This window comes from Pelodiscus sinensis, chromosome 10 (genome assembly GCF_052426305.1).
Source record: "Pelodiscus sinensis isolate ZL-2025 chromosome 10, ASM5242630v1, whole genome shotgun sequence".
Taxonomy (NCBI): Eukaryota; Metazoa; Chordata; order Testudines; family Trionychidae; genus Pelodiscus; species Pelodiscus sinensis.
The window spans coordinates 27,423,457-27,439,287 of record NC_143061.1 but is presented as its reverse complement, the minus strand read 5'-3'; the positions used below and the strand labels follow the sequence as shown (position 1 = coordinate 27,439,287).

General features: G+C 41.6%; 1 protein-coding gene across 1 annotated transcript in view; it reads left to right on the top strand.

The window, feature by feature from the left end:
* ARHGEF26 (Rho guanine nucleotide exchange factor 26) overlaps window positions 1-15,831 on the top strand; it is a 115,899-nt gene that overhangs the window by 41,536 nt on the left and 58,532 nt on the right. Inside the window, exons 7-9 of the mRNA XM_075937745.2 lie at window positions 12,623-12,775; window positions 13,221-13,350; window positions 15,226-15,300. Coding sequence (XP_075793860.2) covers window positions 12,623-12,775; window positions 13,221-13,350; window positions 15,226-15,300 — 358 coding nt within the window. The remainder of the gene's footprint in view (window positions 1-12,622; window positions 12,776-13,220; window positions 13,351-15,225; window positions 15,301-15,831) is intronic.

The window sequence follows — 15,831 nt, the reverse complement described above, 5'->3', positions numbered from 1 at the left end:
CAGGAGTCAGAGTAAGAAATCCTCCAGCTTGACGTTGTTTCGAAATAATGGCTTGCTGTGTTGATGCACTCTGTTATTTCGGAATAACATCAGTTACTCCGAAATAACGCTGCTGTGTAGACATAGCCTATGAAGCCAGATAATCAATACATAAAAACCCCAGGGAAGCCAATGCATCAGAACCCTATGTGTAGTTTTCTGAACACACCTACTATATTTCTGACACTGGTGAAGTCTACTCCTGGACAGTTTCTCTTCCCCACTATGCAGGCCCTTTGAGTATATTCAGTATATTTGAAACAAACTTCATTTCCTTTGGCACAATTTAGTCACATAATGTTGCTGCCTACTAAAAATCTGACATGTTATCAGTGAATACCCTATGGTATGATTGACTATCTTATGCACAAAGAGCATACAAACTCACTGAGAAATGAGCTCCTCAATTAAATATGGCAACTTTCGGAACTGGTCACATATGCTTCAAAGGAACACTGTCATCAATATCCCCCATATTATTAGTGTATTTAATGTATTACTATGTGTTCGTTATTGAATACCAAAGGTATGCTGAAAGCATAGGGCAAGACATCCTTTGCACAAGCAACTTACATGTTAAATTGGATAAACGGTACAGTTCAGCTGTGTACAGTACTTGATACAACCATTTGCAGCTTATTCTGTCTCTGTGGTTCTCTATCTTTGTGTTCATTATTCCTGCATGATGGGATGAGGTGGTATAAAGGTGTTTATCCAGCTTGAATTTGAGATAAGTGACAAAAGCCAGGGGTTATCCCAAATAAGTGATGATCCTGAGAAACTCTATCATGCATGCTGTCTATTAAGGATGTTCAGGATCAGGTATTTTGCCAATTGTGTAGTTGATACAATTTGTATCGATTATTCGAGAAGTGGAGGCTCACCCCTGGACTGCTGCGCTTCTGCATTTTAAATGTAATAAGAGCCTGGTGTCTCTTACTACATTTAAAATGCAGAAGCGCATCAATCCCTGTGTGAGCTCCGACTGCTCAATCCTGGCTCGCACTGAGTCCAGCAGCCCCTGTTCATGGCAGCTGGGGCTGGTCACGGACAGGGACTGCTGCTAGAGCAGCCTCTGCCTGCGATGAGCCTTGAGCCTTTGCAGCAGCCTCCTCTGCCCCCTCTACCTCTGATAGAGGCAATGAGGGGCAGTTGGCCCCATGGAGATGGAGCTGGGGGAACTAGCTTTTAAGCTGGCTCCCTCCAGCACCAGCTCCTGTTTCCTCCTTCCTTTCTGCCTCTCATACACAGGCAGAAAGCGGAGGGGGGAAGTGAGTAGTTGTGTACTCCACTCAACTACTCGCTTAGATCCCTATTGTCATACCTTTCTTTTTTAAAAAGTAGTAGGGAGTTTAAAATATGTATTTCATGTCCCTCTCTCTGTAAACCATATTCCTTTAATAACATGAGTGAACTCAGCAACAGAGAATGATGTTAACAAGTATATTTTAGAAATCTCTCTTATCTAACAAAGTGTATCTGTATGTCGTAATTTTTTTTTTTTGAAGTTCACTAGCAAGGTTCCCTGTAAGGTGCACATCTGCATGGGCATGCACCAAGAATTTCAGTCCTGCCCACCCCTTCAAGAGAGCCATATAGCCCCAGCTGCTCCAGGGGGAAGGGCCATGGTGCAGGTTGCTGCCTTGTCCCAGGATCAGGTGGGAAGCCACCATGCGGCCCAGCTGCCAGGGCTGGAGCCTGGAGCTCAGTACTAAAATTAGCACTGTGGTCTCAGCTTTAGTCCAAGCACCCAGGGCAGCCACCCACTATGCTGCCCCGCCCAGCAGGAGCAGGTATCAGGATGGCAGAGGGATAACTAAGGGGGAGATGAGGGTGAGGAGAGGAAGGTGCTTGTGCCAAGGCAGGAGAAGAAAGAGGAAGGCATCAAGGGGCAGGGTGGAGGAGAGACAATTGCCAAGAGGCCAAGAAGAGACAATGAGAGGAAAGAACAGGAGGAGTGTGTGTGTGGGGGGGGAATGGGAATGTGTTGGTGGGGGTGGAGGAGGGGACAGGGTGATGCTGGGGGAGGCAAAAGGAAGGAAGAGGAGAGGAGAGCATTGGGTGATGGGAGGAGACAGGTAGAAAGGTGGGGTGGGCATGAGGAAGGCAGAGGATGGAGCAAGTTGTGTGAGGGTGCATTGGGGCAGAGGGATTGGGCATTAGGGAGGAAGAGGACAGGGGGGCAGGTGTTGGGAAAGCAGGGGCAGTGAGGGAAGGTGGAGGTACCAAGAGGGTGCAGAGGGTGAGGGGAGGTGCAGGAGTCAGTGGGATTGTGGAGGTGAAGCAGAAGGGCAGACACATGGAGGGGAGGGATAGGCACCAGAAGAGAGAGGCAGGGCACTTGGGGTACGTCTAGACTACCGCGTTTTGTCGACGGAAGTTTTGTCGACAGATACGGTTGACAAAACTTCCGTCGACAAAGAGCGTCCAGACACATTGAGTTCTGTCGACAAAGCAAGCTGCTTTGTCGACAGAACCCCGTAGTCTGGACGCAACCCTACAGGCAGTAACACCTTCTGTCGACAGAACTCTGTCGACAGAAGGTGTTATGCCTCGTAAAATGAGGTATACCAGCGTCGACAAAACTGCTGAATTCTGTCGACGTTATGTCGACAGAACTCAGCAGTAGTGTAGACGCTGGTATAGTTTTGTCGACAAAAGTCCACTTTTGTCGACAAAACTCGGTAGTCTAGACACACCCTTGGGTAGAGGAAGGTGTTGAAGAGGGTATTGGAAGGGGTACTAGAGGAGGGGTGGTCACAAGGGGGAAAGGAAAGGAGGTTGCAAGGGTCAGAGAGGATGAGGAAGAGGGCAAGTCCCAAGAGAATTGAGGAGAGTGAGAAGTGCAGGAGCTAGGGCAGTGGAGGAGGCAGGGGTGAGGGGGGCAGTGCAGCAGGCACCAGGGGAGCAGATGGGAAAAGGGAGAGGTTTATAACTCAGGTGCCACATTGGCACACATCCAAACAAGCGCACATGATCTCAATATTGGAGCCCAAAGCAAAACTTACTCCACTCATGGTTGGAAATTCTTCAAGGGAATACTGGTCAGTAGTCTTGCAACTTACCAAGGGAGATTCCATGTTTTTTATAAACTAATTTCTGACCTTTTTAAATTTGTCACTTATCCGGAACTGCGTATTATCTGCCTGGAATAATTTAACTGTTCTTTGACTCTAAAGCCCTGACACATCTTCCATAGCTGAGCAGATGGCTTCTGTCTTTATACTTTAGGGAGCTGTAAAGGGGCCCCACTGCATGCCAGTCTACATTTGCTGCAGCTACTTTCGGTATCTGTGAGGTGAAAATAAACACTGCCAGCTCCCGCTCTGCTTTGTTTTGGCCAGGCCTGTATAAAGCTTTCCTTGAGCCTAATGAGTGTGTGTGAGGGGCAGAAGGGGGAGCTGTCCCAGAAGCTCAGTCAATTATGGACTACTGCCAAAACCGAGTAACTCAGTTCCCAGCGAAACTAAAGACTAAACTGGGCCATTTCAGCCAATATCTAATTTACACACACCTTCACTTTGATGAATCGTAAAGTCATCTGTTAATCTATCATCATGCTTCTGTCTCTGGGGAAGAAGATAGTAACACAAGCCCTCTGGAACACGTTGTCATGCAGTGTAAGGAGGAAAGTTATATTATTGAATGATACCATTCTAGATTTTTAATATCTGCATGGAGCAAAAAGGCTCTTATTTTCTAAGCTCTCATCTGATAGAGGCATTTGGAGTTATTTTAAAATGAAAGTTATTCCATTTCCCTGAACTGCCAGGAAAAGAGATGAGCATTGAGGATTATCACTGATGATGATAGTGATTTTGGTCACTCTGATTCTGTGTGGTCAGTAAATAGCTGATCAGTTCATGCAAGTTCAAAGGTCTCTTGCACAATCTCAATTATTTTGTCAGAAAAGCTTTGTAGCTTATAGTCATTCAAATCCTATACCCCAGATTGTGTTTAACCTTAGTCTTGAGGTAATATTAATTTTTGTTTGGAATTGAATTGAGGAGACTAAAGTTGGGATCCAAAAAGATTATGAAGATCTCATGATTTGGGAATATACCCCAAACCAGTGAAAGCTAATAATGATCTTTAAGCTGTGGGCAAAATTTTCCAACTGCACCATTGGAACATTCATGACAGTGCACAATATGCCAGCATTCATGGCCGGCAGATATTGGATAGGAGTTTGGGTAGCTTTCCAGCACCTAGATAATTGTGATTCGTCAGATTATTTCAGGGTAATGGTTCGATCACCTGTCAAAGACCAGACATCAAGAAATTACCAGTATAAACCCTCTCCCTGGCTTTGTCCATTAACCAATTCAACACATTGTAGGTACAAGAGGGGAAGGAGTCACCTTTAAGTATCAGCTAACAGGGGTGACATCGCTGCCCTCTTGTGGTTGGAAAAGGTTAAACCCTTAAGGGAGAACTCAAAGGGGGGAGGATGCAATAATTACATCTCGTCCATAACTGATTCAGTGCCCCTTGTACATGGAATTCCTTATGGAAGTGTAGCCTGGATCCCCTTGGAGTTTTGGGATCCTCCTCTGGACTGTTTGGTTTGGGAATTTCAGTTTGGAACAGAGTAGATCTCTGGAATATTAAAAAACATCTAAATTATGTGTTATAAGAAGAAGCCAACCAAATTTTGAACCTGATGTTACAAGGTGTAAAGGAGTTCTCACAAGAAGAAGGTTTTACTGTTTACAATCTCCATGACCTAGCTAAGCTCTTTAATAAGACTCAAAGGAAAGTTAACCACTTCATTGCCCGAAACAATTATTAGGAAAAGGATTGGCTTTAGGAAAGGAAATTTTGTTCTGCTTATGGGGAGTATGTCATAGATACCATTACAGAAACAGTACATTCCCTTAAACTGAGAAGAGTCCCCAACTTGATTAAGGATGAACAATTGCTTAATTTGTACTGCTCCAAATGTTTCCAGAAGCATGAAAGGGAGCGATCCACTTGTCTGGATGCATGCCCATGTACATCCAGACTACCTCAATGTTTTTGATCTATATCCCTCCTTTGGGGTTACAATTAAAACAACTATTGGCCCAGAAGGACACTCACCTCATCCAAATTACTAATGATATGGATGAGGCACAACAAGCTGTTACTCCGTTATTGGAGGGGGATGAACCAGAAACAAATGTCCCTTGGGAGGCACCTGATCTAACGGGATGGGTTATTGTTCATGGACTCACAACAGAACTTGTGTTTACTATCCTAGGCTATCTGTACTGTAAAATCAATGCCTTACAAAAATACATGGCCAGCAGTAAAAGGGCACCTGCACTTCCTGTGTTGTGGGTGCAGATGAACGTTACAATTATTCAGGAAGAGCCAGTGCACCAGGAAATGCTTCCTATATGTCATGTTGAGGCTTCAACACCAAAGTAAAGTAGAGCTGTTAAACCTAGTGTTCCTTGGGGGTCCAATAAGACTGACACCAGAATCAATTAGTGATGTTAACTGATTACCTGCACGAAACTATAGTGTTGCTAACTTCTTAGTGTGATGGCGTTATTTCTCCACAACCACCTCATCAAAGGTGGGGCTTGTAGCCTATAACTCTAACCTTGCCTGTTAGCTGCAAACTGATACATTCATCTATAAACTTTTCACTGTTTTCATTCTATACTGGCAATAATACAAAAACCTACAAGAATCTTATCCTGTAAGAAGTCAGCTTTGGCAGTAGGGTAGATTAATTAGAAGTAAGATATAGTATGAATATATAAATATAATGATTTGAAATATGATAGTATAGTTAAATATTACATACATAAAATATATTAGAATGTGCTGGATCAACCACAAAGCAGATACTCTGTGTTCGAAAAATAGAATTATCGTACATGGTATCTGATGCCAATCTCGCGGGGAACAAGTGTTATGACATAATTGTCTGAGTTTAAGAGCAGTACACCCCAAAAATAACCTGACTTGAAGGGGCAAACATCTTACTTTTTACTGTGGTATTTCTCTTAATGTTAGTCAAAAACCCCATGTTCACAAGGACACAATGTGACAACTCATGCATATGCAAAGGGATGCCTTAATTTTATTCTCCAGTCAAAACATGAGCACCACAAATATCTTAGGGTATGGAAATTTGTTTTTGGCTTTGATGATTGAATCCAAAGTGACGTCAAGCAGGCCTATAAACGCACGCACATGATTGGTGGTGCGAAGCACATTTTGCGATCATCATTCTCATTCTTTCTTTATTTTCTTAGTACTTGTAATGATAGTTTACAATCTGAAGACTTAGAGGCTGCATCTAGACTGGCAAGTTTTTCCGCAAAAGCAGCTGCTTTTGAGGAAAAACTTGCCAGCTGTCTACACTGGCCGCTTGAATTTCCACAAGAACACTGATGATCTCATGTAAGATTGTCAGTGTTCTTGCGGAAATGCTATGCTGCTCCCGTTCGGGCAAAAGCCCTCTTGCGCAAATGCTTTTGCGCAAGAGAGCCAGTGTAGACAACGCGGTATTGTTTTGCGCAAAAAAGCCCCGATCGCGAAAATGGCGATCGGGGCTTTCTTGCGCAAAACCACGTCTAGATTGGCACGGACGCTTTTCCGCAAAAAGTCCGTGCCAATCTAGACACTCTTTTCCGTAAATGCTTTTAACGGAAAACTTTTCCATTAAAAGCATTTGCGGAAAATCATGCCCGTCTAGACATAGCCAGATAGTCTTCAGTTTCTTATGCTAACATAATCTCTCATCTCTCACTGAGACCCCTGTTGTGCCAACGGAATAGGCTGGTCCTCTAACTCCTCAAGAAAGTCAGGAGGGCATGAGTATGGTATTCTATTAGGCTATATCTACACTGCAGCATTATTTCAGAATAACTGATGTTATTCTGAAATAACATAGTCTGCGTCCACACAACAAGTAGTTATTTTGACATAATGTCAAGATCATGTCGAGCTGGAGGACTTTCTACTCTGACTCCTGTAACCATCATTGTATAAGGAGTAAGAGAGGTCAGAGGAAGAGTGCTCTCTCTCAGACTTCCTGCTGTGTAGACAGCACCGAAAGCCGAAATAAGCTATTTTGACTTAAGGTACACAATTGATATAGCTCAAGTTGTGTAGCTTATTTTGGCTTTCACTCTGCTGTGTAGACATGCCCTTAGGAAATAGCAATTATATACTTAGATTATATTCATGTTACGATCTGGACGGATTGAATCAATTTATGTAATTATTACCTTAAGCATTTTACCGTGTGTATTTTTTAATACCTATTGCAGTAAAGATTGTCATAAGTTTGTACCAGACACCTTGTGAGCATGGCTGTTGTGGGTCCCAAAACTCCCCGACCGATGTAGAACTCAGAAGCTTTTAACTTTGTGACCAGGAATGTGGAACAAACGTAGGGAACTTTCTAGTCAGATTCGGCAAATTGTGTTCCAAAAATCCCTGGTTTACAGTTTGAGTAATAATATATGTCCTTGAGAAAGGGACTGTACTGTACGAGATGATTGGCACCAAAACAGCTGGTTTTTAGTACGTAATATTAGTTAGCAGATTAGGTTCCCATCCCCCTCCCCTTAACTCTGATGTAAAATCTGGAGGGAAGTTCCCAAATCTCAAAGTAAAAAGTCTGTTTGGATTGGATTTTGTAGTTTTAAGTATCATTGTCCATATCTGCATACTCAGTCTTTCAATTCAGAATTATTTTGCAGTTGAAAATTATACTAATGGAAAATGATAAAGCAGTGATGCAACATTTAGATTAAATTTTCAAATGACAAATTTCCTGGGCCACGTAACCCTTTTCTATTTGGTATCTTCTCAGTCCCTGTTTAATTCGTTCTTAATTTTATGCAACCTTGTCTTTAAAGTGTATTTCTGTTCATTAAATGCAAGTACTAATTTTGAATATCTTCTTTCTGATATTAGAAACTTTTGGAAAAGGTCAAATGGGGATGGTGCCAAGAACTCATTGTTGTATTTAACAAAGAAGCCATTTTTTAAAAATTGCAAGACAAGAAATAAAATACCTGGCCTGTCTTAATCTTAGAAGAAATAATGTCATGGTGCTACAGTTTTGAATTATTGCATGAGTTTCTGATCTGCTATATTATCCTTAAATGGTGCTCTAAATCATTTTCAGAGCAAAGGTGTTGAGCTGCATTTCTGGCTATGTGGATGACAAAACAGAGTTCTGTGACTGACTTGTATGAACCTACACTAAGTACAGGCAGTCCCCGAGTTACGCGGATCCGACTTATGTCTGATCCGCAGTTACGAACGGGATTTGCTCCGCGTCTCCCTGGTCTGCTGGAGACCAGCAGACCAGGGAGACGGGGAGCAAAGCCGCGGAGCATGCGGGCAGCGGACAGCCCAGACGCGCCGCGGCTGTCCTGCTGCCGGCGTCCTCCGAGGCTTTGCTCCCCGTCTCCCTGGTCTGCTGGTCTGCTGGAGACCAGCAGACCAGGGAGATGGGGAGCAAAGCCGCGGAGCACGTGGGCAGCAGGACAGCCGCGGCGCGTCTGGGCTGTCCTGCTGCCCCCCGTGCTCCGTGGCTTTGCTCCGGATGCCTGTGGTACAGCAGCTGGGGCGCTGCCGGTTGGTCCCGAATCGCCGCTCTGGGCGCTACTGGACCAACCCGGCAGCACCCCAGCTGCTCTGCCCCAGGCGTCCTGATTCAGCCACTGCTGGTCAGTTTCAGCAGCGGCTGAATCAGGACGCCTGGGGCAGAGCAGCCTGGGTGCTGCTAGGTTGGTCCAGTAGCGCCGAGGAGCTCTCTGCTCTGCCCCAGGCGCCCCCAAAGCGCCCCCAAGTCAGCTGCTGCTGAAACTGACCAGCGCTGACTACAGGAAGCCCGAGGCACAGTTGCTCTGCCCCGGGCTTCCTGGAATCAGCCGCTGATCAGTTTCAGCAGCAGCTGACTTGGGGACGCCTGGGGTTCTTAAATTGAATCTGTATGTAAGAACTGGTGTCCAGATTCAGCCTGTTGAAACTCATCAGCGGCTGATTCCAGGAAGCCCAGGGCAGAGCAACTCTGCCTTGGGCTTCCTGTAGTCAGCCGCTGGTCAGTTTCAGCAGCGGCTGAATCTGGATGCAAGTTCCGACTTACATACAAATTCAACTTAAGAACAAACCTACAGTCCCTATCTTGTACGTAACCCTGGGGACTGCCTGTAAACAAGAAGTCTTTTATTGCTGTGCTAACATCCATGCAGTTCAGACCATTCATATTGTGTGGGTTTTTTTTACTAGAATTAAATTTTGATACAAACAGTTGTTAGCATTTCTTCCTCTGCTGCCCAATACCATTGTATCTCTAGATTAAAAGTACTGTTCTTCTCTTCCTTTTATTGCCACTTACATTGATTATAAGCAATACTTAAGAAAATCAGATATTTTTGGATAAGAAAAACAGTTTAAAAGTTGCTAACTACTGTATTGTGCCATGTATTAGTTTTGGGGGTTTTGTTACTGCAGTAAAAATCTAAAATAGCTGGAAGTGGTAAAATTAAAACAGCTTTTAATCCTATGTAGTATTATCTATCCACAAAATATACAGTAAAAGGATGTTATGGTTGGAAAGTCAAATATTCAGAAATTAGTAAATGTGAGAGTTAAGGCTGGCAGAACAGATTGTATAGGCATTATGACATGTTTAATTACATAACCATACACTTTATTTACACATTTAATAATAAGGTTAGTACTTATTCCTGAGTAGTCCCACTAAAGTCATCCCCAGGTGTTTGAACAATGGGACCATGAGGGCTACTTTTTGGGTCTTCCATAGAAACTAACCCTGATTCTGTGCTATCTCAAAGTGTACACTCCTAGATGAACCAGCTCATGCCTGACTAGGGCATCATGCCTGACTAGGGCATCAAGCCCTCAAGTACATGTATGGAAGGTGCCCAAATTTATGACATCAGCAGCAGTTAAGTTAGCATGTTCTGTAAGAATTTGGATATTAACATTCCTGGAAAGGCTCTCAGAGGTTGGCTGGCAAAATCCTTATAGCCTCAAAGGTGTACATACTTGACACTTTTTTTTTATTGCTCTAAAACCAGGCATTCAATTATCAGGAACACATTTGAACATAGTAGGGATATCTTTTATGTGTTTTAAAGATCATCTATCTAACAAATATCACTGTGTAAAGGGTGGAAATGTTATGGATTTTTTAAAACAAATACGTTGCAAATGTAACTTCATGAAGCAAAACTATTTCTGCTGAGATGGTGGCGGGATGAGAGCCATGTGGGGCCAAGATCTTCACTGGAAAGTTTTGTTTCATGGTGGTAATGGGCTAGAGACTGGCTGTACATCAAAGTATTCCAAAGCGTAAAGGATTCTTCAGTGTCTTTTATCGCACTAGCTGCTAGCACAATATAAATGATATGTGTGTTGGATTCCTGTAGCTGTTGGACGGTTTTGGCTGCTGTGTATTTTGTGGTCTGGGACTTGATGATCCAAAGAGCTAAGTAGTATCAAACACCTGGCTGAATTGATTGGGAGCTGGGACTAGTCAGTACCTTGCCAGGATCAGGCTTTCAGTCCACAAAAGTTGTTCAAAAAGAAAGAAAGTAACCGAGCTATAAAAAAGCATTGGTCATAGGCATTCAAATTGCTCTGGTCTTCAACATATATTAGGTTATGTGGACCAGTGGCACATTGGAAATAGGAAGCAAGGTTTTGTAAATCCTTTCAGATTGCGAGGTTGGCTTTGGAAATCAGTGCCTTTCCACATGCAGTGGAATTTACAGCTGTTTCAGTAGCCTTCATACACAGATTCATTTAAAATTTGTTATTGTATTGCTGTATTCTAAGCAAGTTTCAGTTTAACATTCTGCACCATTTCTGGTCACTGTAGATCATTAACTAATGTGGATAAAATTATCAAAATGTTCTGTGAGGATTCCAGGGTAAGAGAAAATTGAATCCACGTATTGACAGACAAAACAAAATATGGTTTAAACAACCAGCATGTAAATAAAGTGCAAAACAGTTACTTCCTTTAAAGTCTTGGGTTTTTTTTTTAATCCTGAACTTTGGCAAACCTTTTATGATAGTTAAAGCAACTTCACTGTATACTCTTAATGGCCAACTTACTGTTGTTGTTGGGTTTCTGATTGCATTCCTTCTTATTAAATTACCATTGAGCTGGAGAGAAGAGGAGTTTTAGTGTCCTTACAGCAGCAACAGTAACTTCTAAGCATTTCAGTGTTCTATAGGTTATTGATTTAACACTTTTTGCATTTGGAGTGAAAGTCTTTTTATGAACAAAGAGTAAATGCTTTGATTGCATGAGGCAGAATGGACTAGAGGGTTGAATTATGAAGACAGCATTCTTCCCTTATCTCTGCAATAGATTTGCTGTGGGACCCCAGAGACTCTTTTTCCAAACCACCAGTTCACGTTGAGTAAGTCAGTAACACCCAACCACATTCTTCTACAAATCATTGGACAGTACTTAATATAATACAGATCACTGATAATTTACATGATCTTGTCCTTTGAAATGAAAGGGGAAGGGGTTGAGGCTTTCCAAGGAGATTATGCCTCTTAGAAGTGGAGATGGGTCATTATAGCCAGGAAAGACTGCCCCATCAATAGAGAGAAACTGCTTGGGAGACAATACTTGAATGTGTTTTTATAACCATATCATTCAACAGCTTTGTCAATAGGCACAGTACTGTAGTGTAGACACTTGCTACAGTGATAGATGGGGTTTCACCAACCTTCTAGTAAATTCACTCTCTTGAGAGGGGTTGGCTAGTTTGGAAGAATTCTACTGTCAACCCAGCAGTATCTATACCGGGGTTAAGTTGATTTAACTGTGTCTCTGGAGTGAATTTTTCATACCCCTTAGTAATGTAGTTTAGGCCAGCCTTTAGTTTTAGTATTCAGTATCTCCTTTCTGGGTTTGACTTTAATGGTAAGCTGAATGGTGTAGAGCATTTAGTATGTGCTCTAGTTGGAGTAAAATGGGAACTTTGCTTGTTCACTGGGTAATTCGGCACATCGGCCAGCAATTTAATTGAATTTTCATTTGAGGTTTATAGTTGTCTTTAAGTTGATGTGAAGTTTTCCAGTTATTGTTGCAGCTATGCTATTGCACATACGTTACTTCAAGAAGAAAAGATTCACTACTCATAGAATCAATAGGTGGTGTATTTCAGGTTGTTTCAGTTCCCTTTCAGACGTACTGCTGAAAAGTGCCATTGCAACCCTACTAGTAGTACTCTTTCTGTTTTGATTTTTTCTGAAAAATAGAAACTGTTTCTGGCCAGCATTGCTTAAGCTGAAATCTGACAGGTTATACCATATTTCCTTTACGTGTATTGCGCAAGAAATACCTGCACAATTGAGCCTATAGGGTGAGGGTTTCAGGTCAGTTAATTTCTTCCTCCTCTACAGAGTCCTGAAGTTTCTCAAATTATCCCTGTGTTTTCCCCTTGTTTGTTTCTGTGGCTAAAAGCTTTGTGAAATGATCCTGTGTCATATCTAATGAAGTTTGAAATGCTGCAAGAGAAAAAATCATCATGAATTGTGTTTAGTGAAATTGACAATTGCTTCTCTACATTTGCAGGTTCTTTAAAGAACTTGAAGCAAGGCATCAGAGCAACATCGTCATAGATGACATTAGTGATATTGTTGAAAAGCATACTGCATCAACATTTGACCCATACGTGAAATATTGTACTAATGAAGTGTACCAACAGCGAACGCTCCAGAAACTATTGTAAGAAATAATGCTTAAAATGCATGTTTTAAAAGCATCCCCTTAACCATAGCGAATCAGGATTACTTGAAGCAAAACATTAAGGCTCCAGTTCAGCAAATTACTTCAACATATGCTTATATTTTGAAGCACATGTTTAATTCCATTGATGTAATTGAGGGTGAAAATATGCTTTCCTGTCGAGTCCAGTCCTGTTTGCAGCCATGTGCTAAATTGTCCCCATTGATAAGAACTCTTTCATTAGTTTCTTTATTGCAATGCTTTTATATTTCCCCTTTGTATTCATTGCATTGTTTGTTGTTGTTTTTTTAGTGCATGTACTGATGTCTCTCAATATCAGTTATAATGTATAATGTTTCCAAATATAACTATGAAATTGTGAAAAGAGAAATTCACATTTCTAAATTAAAGCAAATCTTTTAAAAACCCTTTTCTTTTTCTTCAGAGCTACAAAACCAGCCTTCAAAGAAGTTCTGTCACGGATTGAGTCCCATGAAGATTGCCGGAATTTACCTATGATCTCTTTCCTCATTCTTCCAATGCAGAGGGTTACACGCCTTCCATTGCTGATGGATGTGAGAACAAAGAAATATATTTTTTCTGTGTATATTGTGTCCTTGGAAATTAAGGAACCTTTCTTTCTTTTTTGTTTTGTTTTAATTACTGGCCTGTTTCAGCCTCACCTTGTTTAGACGGAGGTCATGGCTGAATAAATGGGTCTGTCATGTGCAAAGAAGAAATTGTGGTTTATTTGCAGTAACCAAGGAATTATTTGGAAGTTCAAGTTCAGCAGTTGGACATCTGTAAAAAATCAAGACCCAAGCACTGTACAAGTTGCGCACATACAGAATTGAGCCTAGAACCTGGTTCTTCAGAACATAGGCTTTCTGCCATGCGGACTAAAGGACTGCTCCTTTAGGACCAGGCTGTGCAACCTCCTCTCCCTCTTCCCTCCTTCCCCCCCCGCCCCCGTTTTCTCACAGGAATAGTTTTTAAGACTATGAAAATTAAGGGGGTCACAATCTGATCCTTAGCTTATGGTTTTAGTAATTGCTCCTGTTCCCTCAACGGGGCAGCCACTAAAGGGGTATGTGGGTGCTCCCTTCCAACTGAGAGCTGCAGTGATTGACGCAGAGAGCCTATAGAGAGAGGGAATGCTAGGAAGTGGATGTGGAAATGTGATGGCAACATATGTACTCATGAGGTCTGTCTCATTTGGTTTGGATGCCAGGACTGAATGTGATCTGTGCTGCTGCCAATGGTATGGATTAAAACCCACACCCAAATTCTGGCTTTAATAGTACCCAGATCAAGATCTATGTAGGTTAGTCTCTTCTATAATCATGACTCTTGCAATAACTGTGGGGATGTGTTCAGTACTTGACAGTGATTGTTTAATATACTTTATATATCTAGAGTAGTTAGTTTGTACATCATGGCATATGGAACATGCTCTACTGTTAATAAATCCCTGCTTTTGTTTAAAAAAATTTCCAAACTAACTCTTTAAATTCAGGATACCCCTTTTCTACAGAAATAAAAGCATCTAACAAGCTAAACAGAATGGAAAATTATGAAACTGTCGGCTTTTTTTCTAGGAGATAATTTTCTAAACTTTAAAAAAAAATTTGTAGTGAGTTTTCATTGCTTCACTTAAACCGTAATATGGGAAGTATGCGTTTTTTTACATTCCAACTGTAAAAACATAATTTCACCTGAAGAATGCTTTTACATTAAAGGTCTTACAGTATTTGTGATACTTTACCAAAAACATAATTGAGCCCTCCATCATTATTATCAATATCTTTTGGTCAAACTTTATTTACATAACCAACTAATGCAAATAAACTCGAACAACATGTGAAATTGTCATTTCATTCAGACACCAAATTAAACCCTTGTTATTTTGTGCTGTCTCTGTTTGAGTCCATGATTGTCTTGGCTTTTTGTTTTAATACCACTGCTAACCTCTTCTGCTGCATACTCTTCACATAAGTCTGGCACTAAGAGCAATTGGTAAGATGTTCCACAGAAGGAGCAGGCATAGTGGGCTGTTATTGCACATGGTTAGCCAGCTGTCAGAAAAAGCTGCATGGTCTTCATGAAGGTCAGAGGCAATTGAAAGGAAGCACGAGCACTGCTCTGTCTTGCACCTTTGGGAAAACACAATGCTCTGACCAAGCAGGTCCATGGCTTACCTAATGCCTTTGCATAAAACCATACATTGATATTGGTATGCTGCACTCCCAGGAGAGTACATCCGTGGGTATGCACCCCATTTTCACAGAGGAGCTTTGGTTAGTAGGAAAATATGCTTCCATGTTGCCACCAGAGCAGGGCTGTGCCCCTCTGTGTTTTATTCTATTAATTGTATTGTAGTTCTGCATTCATCTGATTTAGGTGTAACAATCTAGTTTTCAGTTCTCTGAATTGGTTGACTTTTATTTCAGACCATCTGTCAGAAAACCCCAAAAGAATCACCAAAATATGAGGTCTGCAAACGAGCCTTAAAAGAAGTGAGCAAGGTATGCTACTAAAAAGCAAATTCTATACAGCTGACTTACTTCCATTTTGACTCTTTTCTTCAGTTATGTGGGGTACTGTGGCCAGTTCTCTATGCTAATCTGAAACATGCTCACTTTTATTTTTCCAAATGGGCTTTAGCTTTCTTAAAAAATAACCACTTATTTGATATATTTGCCTCCCTCGTTAGTTGCTCTGATCATGAATTTCATAATGAAATTGGACAACTTGGTTCTATTCCCCATCATTGCCTCCCCCTCCTCCCAAAAAGAAAGTGGTACAACAGAGACAGCCTAGAAAATGTCATCTATTTGAATTTTAAAACACTGGAGAGCTTAAAAATTAAACCATTCCAGTCTATAAGAGCCATATTGAAAATCTCTTTCCAGCATGGAACAAGTGCTTCTTCATTAAACACAACAATAGAGGAGCAAACCATTAATTCATAAATCATAGATATTGCCCATCATTAATTCTGCAGTAACCTCCAACATATTTCCTTTAAAGCTGATAATGAGGCTTCAGAACTTAGC